The sequence below is a fragment of the Limulus polyphemus genome, unplaced genomic scaffold (genome assembly GCF_000517525.1).
Source record: "Limulus polyphemus unplaced genomic scaffold, Limulus_polyphemus-2.1.2 Scaffold880, whole genome shotgun sequence".
Taxonomy (NCBI): Eukaryota; Metazoa; Arthropoda; class Merostomata; order Xiphosura; family Limulidae; genus Limulus; species Limulus polyphemus.
The window spans coordinates 132,778-151,824 of NW_013666490.1; the positions used below are offsets into that span (position 1 = coordinate 132,778).

The following is a 19,047-nucleotide window of genomic DNA, read 5'->3' on the forward strand; positions in this document are numbered from 1 at the left end:
CATAAACCTGTCCTTTGCCACCAAAAAGAATTCATATACAATCTACACATCATTCAGTAGGTCTGTGACATTTCCTGATTGGCTTAAGGCTATGCCAAGTGATTGCCTTACCGGCCTATGTTGATCTGACTCATTTTATAAGCTGTACTATTTCCTATAGATCATTTTCCAAACGGTTCTGCTTTAATTAGTGTCTGGCGAAAAGCTTCAGCAGATATTTTCTTTGCAGCATCTCAACCAACAATTGGTCCAATTATCAACGCTATTTTCAAGTTTTGAACAACTCGACTTTCAAGATTTACATATCTACATGTGCCAATGTTTCCGTTTATCAACGGTATATTTTATAATCTGTGCAAGAACTCAGCTAACAGATGATTCCGTATATAAAAGCTATCTTCAAATTATTTTTTTTATTTTTTGCAAATTAAATTATTCGTGTTTTTTTTTTCTCACTGCTCTCAAATAAAGTCAGATCTTGGTTGACTTCAACCTTTAATTCAGGAAATGACGACGAATTTTGATAAGAAATAATATTTTCCAAAATAAGTAAAATTTAATAAATCATGCAACTGTTAGTACTTGATTCTTGGTTAGTGTTTTAATGATATTTTATATAAACAAAAAAAAAAGCTGACTACACGCTCGAACTTATTGCAGTTTTCAAAAACGTTATAATTTAAATAAGTTGTTTGTTCACCTGAACGACACTTTATATATACAATGGGCTATACAGACAGTTCAGTAAACCTTACAGTTCAGGCATATCCGTCTCTAATTCTGAATTGTAGACCAGAGGGAAAACAATCAGGTAGCAGCACCCGTTAACAGAAACGATTACTTTTAACCGAATAGCGAGATTGAGTGTCATTCTTATAACCTACCCAAAGTTGAAAATATTTTGTTTTGTGTATTTTTTATTTTAGCACAAAACTACACAATAGGCTATATGCGTTTTGTCCAACACGGGATATCGAGCCCCGGATTATAGCGTTATAAGTCTATAAATTTACTGCTCACTCAGCAGGAGACTTTGTTTAAACTAAAAATCTGCCTTTTGTTCACTAAAAATATATTTAGTTGGTACTTTTTAATAATTTGACAAATCCAAAAATGAATAACCCGAAAACAACAAGGAAATCATAAACAACAAGAGGAATGAAAGAGATTTGCATATCCTCGCCCTGCCGCTCCTTTCCAGAATGATCAATGATCCGGATCATTTTTTATAGTTTTTTTATAGCTTAATGTGCACATGAAATTGGGTACAAATCCGATCACACTTTACAGAGTTAACCTAAAATCATAAAAATGCCCTATCTATCCAATGTAAAAATGCTTAAAAGTGATCCAGAACCAGGATTCAAACCAAAGTTGGAAAGGACTGTCCCATCGTGTGTAAAATTTTCGTGTACATCGGTCTATCAGTTTTCGAGATTCGCATGCGGAAACATAAACACACCCACACAAGGACCCAATTGCAATATCCTCGAGGGTAAAAATCCGTTAGAATAACACAAGAAAAGGAACAACGTTTTATTTTATCGTGATTTTGGTTTTATAATAATGTTACACGACTTCAAAACTAATAGTTAACAATGATAATGCTTCATTGATGTCGAAATGTAATATTTGTACAACGAAATTAATAAGAATGCAACAAAAACACAATTAACAAGTTCTACATCACATTAGAATATTCTGCAAAGAATTTCTAATAAAGTGTATTCACAACTCTGTATGGAAATGACGTTTTTGTATGAGAACACTTAAATGGATAATATTAATGTAACTAGAACAAAAAATTGAATCACATTTCAGATATTAATTTACTAACACCTTTCACTCCTACATTGTGGTGTTATAACGGTTCTTCGATGACTACAATCCTTAATTTACGCAAGATCAAACATTGATGAATAACTGTATTTTTAATTTACGTAAGAGCAAATATCTATGAATAATCATGCTTGTCATTTGCAGCAGATTAAGCATTAACGAATAATTATGTTTTTCACATACGTGAGAGCAAACAGCGTTGAATACTTTTGAATTTATAAGACACCAAATAGTGATGAAGACTTTTAGTCCAGATTTTACAACCCATATTTTACACTAGGCTAAAGAGTGAAAAATAATTACAGTTGTTTTTTAGTTTACGTAAGCTTTGTTAAGTAATTTTATTTTTTATTTACATGAGCGTAAACTTTGTTAAGTAATTATATTTTTTATTTACATGATAAGAAACACTGATAAATAATTATGCTTTTAATTTTTATAAGAGGATTTGTTTGTTCATAATTAAGCACAAAGCTACACAATGGGCTATCTGTGCGCTGCCCACCACGGGTATCGAAGCCCGATTTTTAGCGTTGCAAGTCCGTAGACATACCGTTGTGCCAGTAGAGAGCTTTATAAGAGGAAACATTGATGAATTTTTAATTTACACGAAACAAGATGGATAAATACAGTTTTTATGTGGATGAGAATAAACATTGAAAAACTAAAAGCCATAAAACGAGCAGAACACTGATGAATAATTATAATGTCTAATTCATATGAGGATAAACTTTGATTCGTAAATTTACGTCAAACAAAATATTGATTAAAAAAAGAAAGACTAAACAACATTAAAGTTCGCGAAGAAACAAAAGTAAAGTTGAAATTGTTCATTGGATAACCCATGACGTAAATGTTTATAAACCTTAACTTTTCCCGGAAGATGAAAAGCTTGATATGCAGGGAACTACGTGACTCCCAGGGTTTTTGTGCATCAGGAAATTTTTTCATGATAATTTGCTGTATCACCGCTTCTATTAAATGACATTGATGAAAATTCGTCTTATTGGAAATCTTTATGCTATGACATATTTTCTGAAAACGCCCTTCACATAATCACTTGCCACAAACAATTACAGTTCTATTGAAACTATCGGCCTCAATAAGAAAGTAAACCTTACTTCATCATAAGTTGTTCAATAAATGGAACAATGCATTTTTTTCCATGCTCGTCTAGTCACCTTTCCTCGTACAAACGGGAATAAGCCGTGGTGTTTGGATAAAGGTCGCTCTATTATCTGCAGATACAGCTACTGTATGGGGTTTCTGTGGTTTATGACTTAGTTTGAACTATAAAAGCACACACACATACACACACACACACTCTCTGAAGGAGCGAGTAATTTTATAGCGTGACACTAGTCCTCGTAAGTGAAATCTAGAAATCACCGCCAGGAGGCTACGCCACAACTCCTCATAAATAACAAAATTCTACACCAACTACTATGTATACGTATCTCAAATGAAGCCCAAGTGAACTAGTTTTATCACTGCAAAAATTGGATTTTTTTCTTTATTGTTTTATTTTTTACAAATGATTGAGTGCGCGACTGAAAGTTCAGGTCCTGCAAATTTGTGATGGGTCAGCGTTAAGTGTATGGACTTACAATAAAATCCAAGGTTTAATTCTCCATGATCGACAGAGTACAGGTAGCTCATTATGTAACTTTGAGATGAAACAATAACAACCTTCAGAATTTTAAATCTCGAATATATTTTTCTTGACAAAAACGGATTGAAGTGTACAACGTTTTGCTCTTCATTTTTTTTTGTTTGTTTGTTAATGTTTCGCTCTCTTTGATTAGCGTCCCTCGGTGGGTCAGCGGAAATTTTAACGTCTTAAATCGCTAAAATATGGGGTTCGATTACCCGCGGAGGACTGAATGCAAAGAATCCAATGTGACTTTGCGCTAAAACAAACAAAAAACACTTTGGCTAGTTGCCCCCCAGTGGTACAGTGGTATGTCTGCGGACTTATACTGCTAGAAACCGGGTTTCGATACCCATGGTGGGCAGAGCACAGATAGCCCTTTGTGTAGCTTTGTGCTTAATTATGAATATATTATTTACGCTACTTGACGTTAAACAAAATGATAGTTTAGTTCACTGAAGGATGATCAATCAAAAAAGAAACATTGTAAACTAGACAATAAATTATTTCTCCTCAGTTTTTGGCTGGAATCGCAATGGGAATCTGAGAAACTCAGGTTCGAGACGTGCTGCTGCCAAACACACTTGGCACTTTCAGATGTGATTTATAAGAGTGACACTCAATCCCACCACTAGGTTAAAAGTGTCCACTTCATTTCAAGCAGCGGGTGCTGCTGACTAATAGTCTTCCCTTTGGTGCACACTTCAAAATTAGGTACGGCTTTATCTGGACCACAATATATTTCGGACTTGGCGGATTAGTCCGAGGGTTATATGTTTTTTGTTTTTTTTTTACAGCGGTTATGGGTTAGAGATCAGTTATCGATTTGAAAAATGTATGATCGCTTTATTCAAGTTTATTGGTATTAAACGCAAAATAATACAGTAATAGGAAACAAACAATAAACAACTGAACTTTATAGGCGCTAAAGATATGCTCTCTTTTAGATTCAGTTACATTTTTTTAATTTTTACCTTCTTGTTGGTGGGTCAGAAGCAGCCTTAGATGTATGTGCATGAAGTGTCGTTCAGGTGAATATAAATCATGCATAATTCTCATTCTCAATTTCATAATATGTAATTAACTCAATATATTTAACTCAGGGAATTTGTGCTTATTATTTTAAACGGAAATGAAACTGGCAAAGGAACAAAACTCTAAGAACATACAAATGCAACTAAAGTATGATAGAATCTGAAAATACAGAACCGATTTAGATCACTGAACGGAGGGAAAAGCCAAAATTTTAACTTTCCAATTAATTTTCATCCTTCACAACTATATAATTTCTTTACAAAATTGACAGAATTTTATGACTTAACCGATGATGTAATATAGTTTAAAGAGGTCCAACTACCTTGTTTTCACTTAAAGCAGCGAAAACGAAGTGAGAGAGTTCTAGTGAAACTAACTTTTGAAGATGTGTGCCGATTTTGTACAACCGGAAACAAGAAACAATATGCTTATTTCTGTAAAGTATTAAATGTGTTATAAACCAACAGGCCTAAAATCTACGATATAAATCGCGTAAGCTGCAGGTGTTTTTTTGTTTTGTTTTACACTTTCCTCTTGTCTCCAGTGGCTTAGCGGTAAGGCTTAAGGCTCACACCGCTAAAAACCGGGCTTGTGTAACTTTGTGTTTAACAACAAACAAACACATTCCTCTTCATTTGTTCATTTCTGATTTAACTTCAGAGGCGTGTAAAAATGATATTTCAGGGCTATCTTTTATCTCCCACAAGTCAGTGATTTTTATCTCAAATTTTAGGCCTATGAGAATTAATAGTTTCAAAAACAACAATATTTCTTTAATTCCACGAGGCAACAAATACATTATTTTCAGAAGCAACAGTAAAGTTCATGCTACAAGATAACAGAGACGCCATTTACTGAACCAGGGTAACAGTTATTGAACAGTCAAATAAATTCTATGAAGAAATAGAACTGTCATTTTCGAAACATCAGGAAAACTATTTTCAAATTCAACAATGCATTTAATCCCGCCTCCACCCCCAGTGGGTTTCGATATTCGCATTGGACATGGCACAGATAATCCATTCTGTAACTTTGTGCGTAATAATAAACAAGCCAAGACGCCATAGAACAATTTAAGGTGAAACCAATAAAGTTAACAGTAAGCGTAATATCCGAGAACCCAAATAACCATCAACTGAGGATGCAACAAAAGCAATTGTAAAATCAATTATGAATGCCCATACAACACCATTTCTGAAAGCAACAGGGACAATATAACATTTATTTCTATAAGGCCATAGAACCATTATTTGTGGAAACAACAGAACCAACAGTGAGGTTAATTCTACAAGCCATATAACACCATTTGTGAAAACGACAGAATCAGTTGTAAACTTAAATCTACGTGGCCATAGAACACCATTCGTGGAATTTTACAAGCTCATAGAATAATCATTTCTGGGAGTAGCTGAATTCAGAATAAACTGTATTCTATGAGGTAATAGAATCATGATTTATAAAAAAAAAAAAAGGAACCAAGAGGAAATATAATGTTACGAAGATATAGAGTAATTATTGCTGGAAGCAACGAAATTAACAATACAGTTAATTATTATTTGTGGAAATAACAGAACCAACTGTAAACTTGGTTCAACAATACCATAAAACCAGTAATGTTTGGAAGCAACAGTAGACGTATCTAAAAGAAAGTACAATATGTTTTTTCCACAAGCAATACTTTAGTTCTGCCTAAAACCATGTTTATTTTTTAACAAAAAAAAAAAGAGAGGACTGCTATATTTCCAAGAAGCAACTGCACATCAGTTATTATAGGTCAATATTACTCTTATTTTTATGAACAACAAAATTACTGTTAGAAAAATGGAGTTAACTGCAGATGTAATTCGTTTACAAATACAACAACGGCAACTTTTTACAGTAGACAAGTTCTGATTGCAACGATTACAACTCTTAGACTGCTGTAAAAATTGCTGTAATTATATTCTTAAATTAATTATTCATCTCTGTAGGTTCCTCACTAAACATTATCTGCACATGTTTGTTTTCTACATACCTCTTAATTTGTCCATTTCTACGATGAATTAGAAAAATAGTTTTGGCGGATAAACCAACTACGTTATTTCCAGACCTTTTCTTACGATTCATAAAATGAATAAACATGTGAACTGTGGTATACTTTGTTAAGATAAACACTTTCTTCAGATAAACTTGCCCCCAGTGGCACAGCGGTATTCTGCGGACTTACAATGCTAGAAACCGGGTTTCGATACCCGTGAAGGGCAGACCACAGATAGCCCATTGTGTAGCTTTGTGCTTAACTTCAAACAAACAAACAGATAAACTTCTCTAGAATATGAACAAAAGAGTTTAATAGAACAATACAACCGTAAATTCACAAAAATATTAATGTGGTTGCATTTTGCCTTGTGTGTTATTATTTCTAGTTTGGTTGTATTAGCGCAAAGTAACTTAATAGGTTATCTGCGCTGTGTCTACTACTAGGATCGAACGCCGAATTCTAGCCATCAACGTTACCGATGAGTCACCGGGGGACTTTCGTTTTTCTCTTACAAATTTTATCAATATATAATACATCACTATATTCATTTTTATACACTTATTTTCCAATGCTTTATCACCTTGGCAACGTCACTTAGCAAAGTCAATCGGTTAATTTCGATTTGATAGCCGTTATTGCATGTCGTCTTGGGAACGTCAACTGTTACGTCGATAGGCTTAGCTACAGCGCTTAGTGAGAAGATTTTTAGTTGTTGTTTTTTGAACAACGGAAGCGATCACCAATGAACCTTCTATTTATATCATGGAGGGATTGTGAGATCGTTTTGGTTTTATAATATATTATTGGGAAATGTAGAGATGTTTTAAGACTATTTTGTAATTCTGTAACACAGTTTTTATAATCTAAAACAACATTGAAATAATTCAAGTCTCCACCCATCAACTAGCTGTCATTATGTACTTAGAAAAAGCAACTTCTGTGTACATACTTTACAACACACATCTTATTAAGCCACACTATAATGGAGTATGGATTCAAATGAAAGCATAAAGAAAAACTACAAATTTTCAAATATGCATCTATTTCTACATGCCAATATAGCACTTAAAACGTAATATATCATAATAAAATGCTTGTTTTTCTTTGTAATGTTTTAAATTCTAATAAAGTGTACCATACTTGTAATGACTAACGCGTGTAGTAAAATTCTGTTACCTCAAACCGTTCTTGTTTTTGCTAAAACATTTAGTAATTTAGTTATGTAAATAACTGTGACTTCTGATAATAAGTACATAATTATTTTCCTATGTACTACGGGTGACTATGGAACTGTTATGAACAATTGAAAACTAGTCAATTTGACTATCTATAAAATTAAACATAATAAATGTATATATACAAATAATTGTTCATGTCGTTACGTTTTTCCCTGTTCGTTACGTTTTCTTGTTTCTTTTAGTGAAAAATGTATAATAGGCTATCTGAGCTGTGTCCGCTGCTATGATCAAATACCAAAAACTTTAAGCCTACCTCTGAGCCAGCGGGAGAGATTTTTCTTCTTAAAATATAGTCATTTGAACATCACAATCTGTACGGTTCTAGAAAATCTGAATACTAGAAAGTCCTGGAAAATTATATATTTATCAAGAGCTCTTCCGAAATAATATGCCTTTATCAAAATATTTTAATTCGGGTAGTTAAAAATAGCAGCAAATAAAACATTTTTGTTTTGGTTCACTATTTTAAATTGTGACTCTCATTATCTACTATCAACTTCCTTAACTTATTTACTCGCCTGAACAAGACACTTGTAGCTACTTTCTCGACTCTGGATGTGTATGTATCTATAATGAGTCATATATTTCCTGAACTGTACATGCTACAATAATGATGTTGCATTTAATAAAAACATTTTTAACACATTCAGGATTTTCCTGAACACTCATACGAATAACGTTACGTTGATACATATTGTTGTAAGCTATATTTTTAATATTTTAAATCAGATGTTTGATAAAGGATGCCTGGCGTTAAGATATAGAAAGTTCCTTAGAATTATAAATCGAGAAACTGCGTGTAATATGTAGAAATAAGGGTGCTGTTTAACGTTGTTCTTTCATTGGCGAGTTGTTTTAAAATTATCTATTGAAAATAATTCGAAGTCCAGTATGTGTAACGATCAACTTAGTTTATTTCCTACTTAACTGTTCTTTACAGCCTCGTACACTTTGTAACTTTCAAGTTGTAGGCTTAAGTAACTTTACAAATGACGCTCAAACCTTGAACAACGTAAAAACAATGCTTGTGCAACTTCATGGCTGATTGATCTAGTATTGAAAACAAAACATTAACAAAAACACTCTCTGACTAGTTAACTCTCTCTATACTTCACTGATTCACCCTGCCAGCTTACTTAGTTTATTGACTGGCTCACCATATTCATATCTAATCCTTGAATTAGACATTTCGCAAACTCATTAGGTTTTCGTAGCATCTATTTAGAATATTTTAGGCCTGCTCCCACAAACATTCTTGAGCTTAATGTCATTCGACTTTTACCTAACACACAAAGTACATTGTTAAAGACATAGCTTAAAACAGTTTCCTATAAGTATAAGTAATCATTGAGTTAGTTCAGTATCAGTTTGACAGATAAGGTTAATGCAATTGTCATTAAAATTCTGCAAGTCTTTGTATTTGTGAATTAGGTATCTTTAGTTTTAGAAAGTCCAACTTAACGTTATTTGAACTGCTGTATTTGAAGTTATTGTAGAATTAAATTAATTCATTATCGTTGTGTGGACTGGACTAAGCATTATTCTTATCAAATAATCCAAAAGAACTCACCCAACCTATATAACACGTTACAACATTGATCTCATAAGAGGGATCATTTTGTTGAAATTAAAATAAAACTTTGACTAATTTTCAAGATGAATCAAGATCGAAACTTTACTAGAGATAATGAAACAAATAAAAGAAGGTCAAGAAGAAAGAAACAGAAAATTAAAAGAAGACTATGAAGAAATTTATAAGAGGATCAAGAGGCAAGAGAAAGGACATTAACAGAGGAGTTAAAAGAAAGAGACGTCATATTTAAATAATTAAGATGAAAATAAATATGACTGAAGACAAGCTCAACAAAATTATTAGAGATGTACAGGGAGATTACAACCAGAAGTATAGAAAAATCAATGAAATAAAAAATTACTTCAATGAGAGAAAAATTATTTCGAAAATGAATAGGTAAATCCAAAGATCAAACTAGCCACAACTCTGTATCTGTCCAAGAATTCCAACCTAAAACACCATTTATTATTAGATATTGAACAATAGAACCTATTTGGGTTACACTTGTTACCACTACTGCTGTGTCCTCTGTGACTCTCCTGGACTTCTCCAGCCATGTCACTACCGAATCAAGTTCCAGAATTTAGCTGGCCTGTTCAACAACATCGTCCAATCAAGAAACCGATGGATTATCATGGAAATATACCACGAGAGGCATATCAATCTCAGTTCAAAACAATATTCAGAGTGAACGGATGGAACAGTGAACAACAAGGTATTCCTTTTGTTGCCCATTTAAAATGACCAGATTTAATGACATTAAATAATCTTCGAACTGAGAATTGTAACAACTATCAAGCATTGGTAGCTACCTTAACAAATAGGTTCGGAATGACAAACCAGAAGGAAATATTCAGGGCAAAGCTTCCTATTCTTGAGAGGAAAGGAGAAACCTTAGTTGAAGATATGGAAGATTTGGAAAGGCTTGCCTAATTATCTTACCCGCATTTTCCACATGAAATTATGGGCTCGCTGGTATACGACCAATTTATAAATGCCATAACAGATGAGGATATGATAATTAGGCTGAAGAAAACTACGTATACATCTTTAAAAGAAGGTCTACAGTTGTTGATGGAACTTGTATCAATTAAAGCCACAATAAGCTCTTAAACTCTTAAAGGTGGCATCTAGAAGTTATAGGATCATCACATCAAGTAGTACTGAATTATAAGCTCCCCCAGACAATACTCTAGAAGAACTGAAAGGATTATTTGGACAATTAGTTACATAAAATGGAAGAAATAAGTCACAAGACAATAGATGTAACTTAAAAGGACATATTACCCAAAACTGCATAAAAAAGCCTGTATGAAATAAGAATTCCTAAGTGGTACCCAAAAGAGGGAACTGTTATAATTATGGGAAAGATGGCCATTACCGCTGAGACTGTAAGAAATCAACAATTGTTATTAAGCCAGAATGAGACAATACCCTAAGTATGTGTCTCAGAGCCCAACTAGATCAAAGAACAACCAGAAACAAAAAACAGGAATTACCTGGATTATGGGGGGAAAGTTCAGCTGGTAATACTGCATAAGCCTGAAATGTGATAAAAGTTCATTATGTGAGGAAATACATTCACGAGTCCATGGGCTTATTGCTGAAAAACCTTTCAATATGTTGATTAACACTGGTTCTAGAGCTACTAATACTACAATTGTCCGACCATATTTGGTAATAAAAGGTGGGAAATTACCTCCTGAGATGAGGAAAGAAGAGGGATTTATGTGAACAGCAGGTGAACATAAAGAGGAAAGTTGGAAATTACTCTTACTGCAGGAAGTTTCTCTACACCTCATGATTATGGGTAAATGACACTGTGGATATTGAGAACTGATTTCAAGTGGAAACATGAATGCAAAGTTAGGCTAGCCTCAAATAGCTTCACATTCTATGATCTGGAAATCTCTATGCACTACATGGCAATTACTACACCAGAGGTCGACTTCTAGTGACAACAAAGAGTGTAGTCATTGTACCACCAAAACTGAAGTACTAATACAAGAAGTTATTAGGAATAACTCTACTTCTAGTGATTGTGGTGAAGTAGAACCAAATACTTTAGCATATCTTGAGTAATTGACGGTTAGAAGAGCTCTCATGAAACAGACGAATAAAAATGTCATCGTTATGGCCATGAACACAACAAACCATAAAATTCGGGCCAAGTCTGTATGGGACTTTGCTAGATATGACGCTGTGCAAATAGTACATCCACATCAGAAAAGAACAGAAGTAGTCACCTTCGGGGCAAGATATACGAAGTCTGATGTCAAATTCTCACATAAAGACTTACCGTCTTACTTATAAGAACTGTATAACCTGAGCTGTAAAGATCTTCTAGTTATTAATGTCATATATCACATGATTTTCTCATGAAATATTAAGATACCTTCTCCAGTGGCCCTCATGACTTAGGCCAATCATATAAAGTATCTCATGAGATTCATAGTAGACATGTAGCCCTAATTAATGCAGCTAGTCAGACGACTTTCAGTTCCGAAAAGACTGAGGCTTCAAAGGTGTAAGGAACAAAAAGTAATAGAACCAAGTGCTAGTCTTTGGGCATCACCTATTTTACTCGCGAAGAAGAAGGATGGATCCACAAGTCTATTTGTGAACTACCAGAATTATGGATTATGTAATGCACCTATTACCTTTCAATGTCTAATGGAGTGTTATCTCTTTGAACTACCCTTGAACATCGTACTCATTAACTTGAATGACATACTCATACATGGGAAGATATTTGATAAGGAGTTTCCTGATACACACTGTCAGCAGAGGGGGAGTGTCTATAAATTCAACAAAGACTGATTCTGTACACAATTAGCCAACACCAAAGAACCTGCATGAAGTAAGAGGATTTGTTAGACAATGCTTTTAATATCTTCATTTTGTAAATTTTTTCTTTGGTGTAGTTTGTCCACTAAACAAATTACTTGAAAAGCCAAATAAGTTTTGTTGTACTGCTACTTATGAACAAGCATTTAATAAACCAAAGAAGTAACTAACCATAATGTGGTCTAACACTCAATTGAAATATAATCATGTAAAATACATGAATTTAAAACCAATTATTCAGTGATTCAAAAATAGTGGAGCAAATCTCCCATGGTAAACAGTTGTCTCATACAGTCCAAAGACAAAGATGTACTAGGCATACTGCGATTCATTATGCCTACAAGAGGGCTTTTTATATCAGAAATGGGAAGATGACAATGAACAGAAACAATGGGTACAGTTAGTACTTCCACAATCTCTTCATTCTGAAACACTTCATCATGTCCACAACCTTCCAACTGCTGAACACTTAAGTACTAATAAATTCCTGGAGAGTGTAAGGGAGTGATTTCCTTCGACTGGGTGCTGGGGATCTGTAGAGAATTGGCATAAACCATATCAGCTATATTGTGATAAAACTGCCGACAAAAAAACAAAAAAAACAGTATAAGCAGCCACAGAAGTACTGTGTTGAAGCACGACTTGGGAGAGTTGCTCTTGATGTGCTTGGTCCTCTGTCACAGAGTAACTCTGAGAATAAGTTCATCATGGTTGTAATTAACTATTTTACGAAATGGTATGAAGCATATGCTGTTCCTAACTGGGAAACAAAAACTCTAGCAAGGAAACTCGTCAACGAATTTGTTTCAAAACTTGAGGTACCTATGGATGGAGCTTTGAATCAGTCTTGTTTGAAGAAATGTGTCAGATCCTTGGAATCAACAATACCAGAACAACAGCTATTCATCCATCTTGCAATGGCATTGTGGAGAGATACAAATTACACTTGTAAATCAATTAGCTATCTATGTGGATGGAGTTAAGAAAACATAGGATCAAAATATTCTGCTGCTACTCATGAGTTATCAAACAGCAGTACAAGAATCTACAGGCAGCATGCCATCACCATTGATGTTTGAAAGAGACCTTGAAGTGCCATTAGACCTTCTGCACTCACATCCATAGTATAATCACTCAACAGTCTTACACAGAATATGCACAGAGACTAAGGAACTCCAATAAGGACATATACGACTTTACCCGGGAAAGACTCAAATCAGCTTGTAATAAAACGAAAAGTCGCTGTGATGTTAATGCTGATAAGACTGGATTCCATCGAGGTGAATGGTATGGCTGTACAATCCCCGCTGCAAGAAAGGACGAACTCCAAAGTTAAGCGGGTGTTGGGAAGGGATCATTAATCATGATCGTCTTTGAAAATACGTCATTAAGAAAACTGAGTATTTTAAGTGAAGAATTTACCTGCAAAAGAGCCCAGAGTGTGAACAAAGACAGAGCCATCATCAGTGTATTCATTTGGCCACCTACCCTGGGAGAACTTCCCTCGTGACAGGGCAGCAAGTGATGACACAGAACAGCAGGCAAGCCTATCTGTACTCAATAAGTATCGGAAAAAAATACCAAAAAACTTGATGAATGGACAGTTTAGCGCATTGTTTTATTTGTGCATCAAGGTTGTTCAAGAGACTTCACATCCTAGTAAGGGGAAAGTGCTGTAAGCTTTATTTTCAGTGTCTTAATTTAGATGTTTGCTAAAGCTCGCATGATGTTATCATCTGAAATTTTTGTGTCGTGGGTATAAATTGAATACGGTATAAATACAAGTAAAGTGAAGCAATAAATAAATAAATAAATGAATGAGCAGTTAAAGAGTTAATGAGTGAGTGATTCGGTTCAGTGTCAGAAAAGTTATCCAGTGTTAGAAATGAGTTATCACGTGTATTTAATTAGTGGATTCGTTAGAAAGGAAATTCTGTAAGTGCATATATTTGTAAATTAGGCATAGATAGTATTAGTCTCGGAATTTATGTTGCTCTATTATTTGTGAAGTTAGGCCAACAACTTTACAACTTGTGTCAAAGTAAAAATAATCTGTAGCAAACAATAAAGAAGAAATACATTTATTTGTTATTGTTATCAAATAATTCAAAAGAACACGCTACAACAATATATCAATAAAATAGTCACAGTCCAAGTCAGTGATGAGGCCAAAAAATAATGACTGTTTGTGATTGAAGCAATGAAAATAAAATATTTTAGCCTTTGTTAAACAGTGGGCTGTATGTTGCATGTATATCGTAATTTTTGACCGTTCATCAAACGTAAAATTCACTATTTTGAATTTTCTTCTAAAAGCATGAAATTTTGCAAAATAAAATAGGCTGACTATACACGTAGTGTATAAAGTATATAATTGCACAATGTACAGTATCCATTTCTGATGCATGCAAATACGAGTCGGCTTAATTTACGTTACACACAAAAACTAATCTTCGGTAGGTGACGGAATGAGAAACATTGTGCCAGTTTAACAAATAAACAAATAAACTCTTTTACCTTCTTTAAAACTTGTGAATTTAGTCACATACTGTTGAAAACTTTCGATTTAATGGTATTTTTATATTAACCATGACCAATATTACGAAGGTTTATTTTGAGTTTCATGTTTTTCGTAGGACATTTGTTCTGGTAATTTTAATGGTAAATTTAAATAACTGTAGCTTGATACAATTCTTTAATTTTATCATTATTAAGCAAGTTTAAGAGGTTTCGGCAAATATGTGAATGAGATAATAATTAATTTGATGTTTTGGAGTCCTAGAAAGTAGATAATTTCATCAAGATAATTCTTGAAAAATCCTTGAATTTTGTTCTTGGTCAAGAGTACGCATCGTATCGTAGAACGTTCTGTATCATGACATGGAACTATAGCATTTGTTATACAGGTATATGTAGACCTGTTCAGCGAATTTTGTCTGTTTTATAGATAAGACATTTCAAATAGTTTCTCTATGCGAATTTCTTAAAATTCGAAAATAAAAAAGAACTGGACAGTATGCCAAGATTCTTTAATGCAACATCACCATACGATTTTGTTGGGCGATGATATCAGTGTCCGAAAACTGTTTTCTTTTGATATATTTTTATCAGTTTGAAGCAAGTTTGGTGCAACAATTCAGTGTTTAACAAAAAGTAATGAACTGTTTCTCGTGTCTGTGTGTGCGCACGCGTGTGGGAAAGTAGGTCAAAGATCACTCACTGTATAACAAACGTTAATGCACTTCATTATATTGAGTTTGTAGGGAACCTTTTAATGTAAATACTTTCTTATTGGATGTCGCCAGCAAACTGGAAATATATATGTCAAGGAGACTGTAAGTATTCATCACGTGACAAAAGGCAGACCACGTGGGAGGTTCTGTCTGTTATAGCGTGTTCTCTCCCATTACAAATTAATCCACTTTGAAAACGTAAATAGGAAACTGAGGACTAGGACGATTAGTGCTCAGAACTCCGAAGAGGAATATTTCAACAACAAGGGTAACAAAACGTTTCTAATGGGGTGAATGAAGTGAGATTTAATGTATATCACGCCCCCTTGAAGAACAAACTATTATATTGCGATCATCCAATAAAATAGGCAAACCTCTTTAGAGAATGAAACTCGGTCACCTGCTGAAAGCAACACACCTGCGATAACACTGAGTGGATCTGGTCTTTAACTAGAACTTTATATATTGTTCTATTCGTTGCATTTGAGGGAAACTGGTTACTACTATAGCGTATTGTTAAAGCAAAACGTTCTAATATATCTTATAAGAGAAATTACTTTATCAACTTGAAATAAAAGTGGAACAAGAAAATAATGTAAACTTTAGTGTCTGTGGCTCACGTCACATAAGTGAATGTAAAAGTTTGTTTTCTCTTCGTGTCCGATTTACACATTTGCTACGTCCTGAAACATCTCATTAAAATTAAAGCGCAACTCAGGACCACCTCTCGAGAAAGCTATTATAGAGGGCGTATTTTTTGTTTGTTGTTAAGCGCCAAGCTACACAACAGGTTATCTGTGCTATGCCAACTGCGGGTATCAAAACCGGATTTTTACCTCTCAGACTTGCCGCTGAATCACCGGCGGTGAGGACAGATATGCATGGCTTACAATAACATGCTGAAGAGAAGGTCATCTAACTGAATGTGTGCTGTAACATGTTCATTCAGAATCTAAGCCACCTTGTAGCGATCTCATAAAGTTAGGATTTTTAGCGCTTTTTTATTTTTTATTATTACAGTGCTCAAGCAATATTTGAGCGAAGGTGGATAATCAGACCTTGAATTTTTGGATAAGTTATCTTGCTGATGTATAGGAAATACGAAAATTGAGGGTAAAATTAGACAGCGCAGGTTTTTGATGTTCGTGTCCTCTGATTCAAGATTACGTGCTTGAAAAAATAAATTATTTTTTCGTTTTGCATAAGAAAACAGCTGTTTTTATTGATGGTTTTGACACATGAGAGTACAAACTTGGCGCATGTTTTTTTGGTGCTGAAAATTTGTACAGGCAATAAATTAAAGTTTGTACACGGTACGCGTTACTTTAACTTTTGGATATCTGGTTCCCAAACTTTGTTGTGGCGAGACCCTATGCCTAGAATTCTAGAAATAACATTTTCGCTGCGACCTCATATTATTAAAAAAAAGACCGAGTAAAACTGTAATAATGAAAAGAACGCTTTATTAAACTTTTCATTAGAACAATGGATTGAGGTACAAACACATCGAATTACTAAATTATAGCAATTAAATTAAGTCAGCTAAAAGATGTGAAAAGAAAAATGTGACTTAGCACTTTTAATGTGAACTGCTTGTTATAACAAATGTAGTTTCTCAAGCGTGCCTGTAAACATGTTAGTCGTAGTTGTGGTTCTATTTCCACTTCTTTCAGTCGATAACCCTTCTTTATCTTGTGTTGCACTAGTAAATAAAATCCCGATTTACAGGGAGTTTAAAATGTGATACCTTATGAAGAATTGTTATAACTTTATGTATTCTATTTTTATTAGGTAAAATGTAATAAAATATAAAATATTGCTATTTTGTCTGTAAATTTTACAGAAAAATAAAATATTTTCAGGAATGTTTGCGATCTCATTTCAAACTTTCCGCAATCCACACTTTGAGGAACCTTGCTTTATGTTGTTAACCACTTTCACTGGCAAAATATGGATCCAAATGTATTCCACTAATCATTTTACCAATAGAAACATTGTAATAATACAGTATCTTCCCTCATTAGATCAGAGGTGTATGTGAACAAAAGAACATACATTAACTATGAAATACAACTCCAATTTGTTCTATTTTTTACTACTGAAGTATACGCCATTGAATGTTATATCATGATGATAAGACAAAGTAAATACCAGAATTCAGAGAATAACTCTTGTAACCTTAGGCTATTTCCAGAGGATGTGAATATATCTCCTACTACCTCGTGGTGACATCATGTCTACATTTCTAACTATCGTATTGTATCGCCTTTGCAATGCGTCATATTGGACGCTCCCCATTTTCACCCAAATGGCTCTACTTTTAACTAAGTTTGTTTGTTTGGTTTGAATTTCGCGCAAAGCTACCCGAGGGTTATCTGCGTTAACCGTCTCTAATTTAACCTGTGATAGACTAGAGGGAAGGCAGCAAATCATCACCACCCACCGCCAACTCTTGGGCTACTCTTTTATCAACGAATAGTGAGGTTGACCGTAACATAATATCGCCCTCGCACCTGAAGGGGCGGGCATGATTGGTGTGACGGGGATTCGAACCCGCGACCCTCAGATTGCGAATCAAGCGTCCTAACCACCTGGCACTTTTATCTGATGTCGAGCCAGAAAAACGCCAGCAGTGCGCATGTCATTCGTCTGTTGCAGTAAAATCCAGGATTATTATTGGTCGCTAGTAGTGACATGTTAACATTAGTTTGAACTTAAGTGTGATTAATTAGAAAAAAAGAAAATAATCATAAAATATATACATCACTGGTCTCGATCACCTTAATTAAAAGTTAATGGTAGTTTGACTTAATTGTAGCTCAGCTTAATCGTTCTTTCTGAATCTTTCAAGAAAACTTGGTGTTTATTGGTGATATTTATCTTCTTTTTTTTGCGGATTACGCAGGACCGACTTTCACGAAGTGCTGATCAAACACTCTCCCTTTAGGGTGTTTTATCTGTTTCAGAACGTTTCGTATATTTATCTTTCATGAATCATTGGTCAAACACACTCCTTGAGCTTATGTTTATCTATTTCATATGGTTTATAAGACGTTTTTGAATTATTAGTCAAACATTTTATTTTAGGGTCATTTCCTGGTATACGCAGGGCCGAATTTACGCATAGTTAAGAGTAGGCAGTTGTCTAGGATGGCAAATCTAAGAAACATCGAACGAAAGCGGCAACAAAAATTTTATGAATTATGTTTTTATTCAATTTTGTAATGCAGGGGCCCAGCAATCCTCCCCATCATATTGAGATACCAATCAAGAGTACTGAGCATCATGTGACTGGTCACGTGATTAATTATGTCACTAATACAATGGCTTTATTTCTGAAGCGATATATGGTAATTTATACTTCACAGGTGTCTTTAGTTCCAGAGTTGTTACTGTTATACTTTGGCTTAAGCTAGTTACTTTATCAGTAGTTGATAAATCATTTACGTTTTTAAGATAAATTTCATTTAGTTTTGTAGTTTTTAATTGTGAAATAATTTATTTAGCAAACTGCTAGTGCGTCTGTTAATCGTATCATTAGACATGCAGAAGTGCAAAGAGTTGTTACGCATCTGCTTGTTTGTTAATTTCCGGTAGAAATTCTTTCCGAG

General features: G+C 34.2%; 1 protein-coding gene across 2 annotated transcripts in view; it reads left to right on the top strand.

The window, feature by feature from the left end:
* Positions 1-19,047, top strand: part of LOC106461012 (bone morphogenetic protein 2-like) — a 59,985-nt gene that overhangs the window by 35,564 nt on the left and 5,374 nt on the right. The window contains exon 5 of one of the 2 annotated variants that reach the window (XM_022387819.1): positions 7,966-8,038. The exons of the other annotated variant lie outside the window; for it this stretch is intronic. Within the exon in view, the coding sequence (XP_022243527.1) occupies positions 7,966-7,979 (14 nt within the window). The 3' untranslated portion in view covers positions 7,980-8,038. Of the gene's footprint in view, positions 1-7,965; positions 8,039-19,047 lie in introns of those variants that run through there. 2 annotated transcript variants of the gene reach the window in all.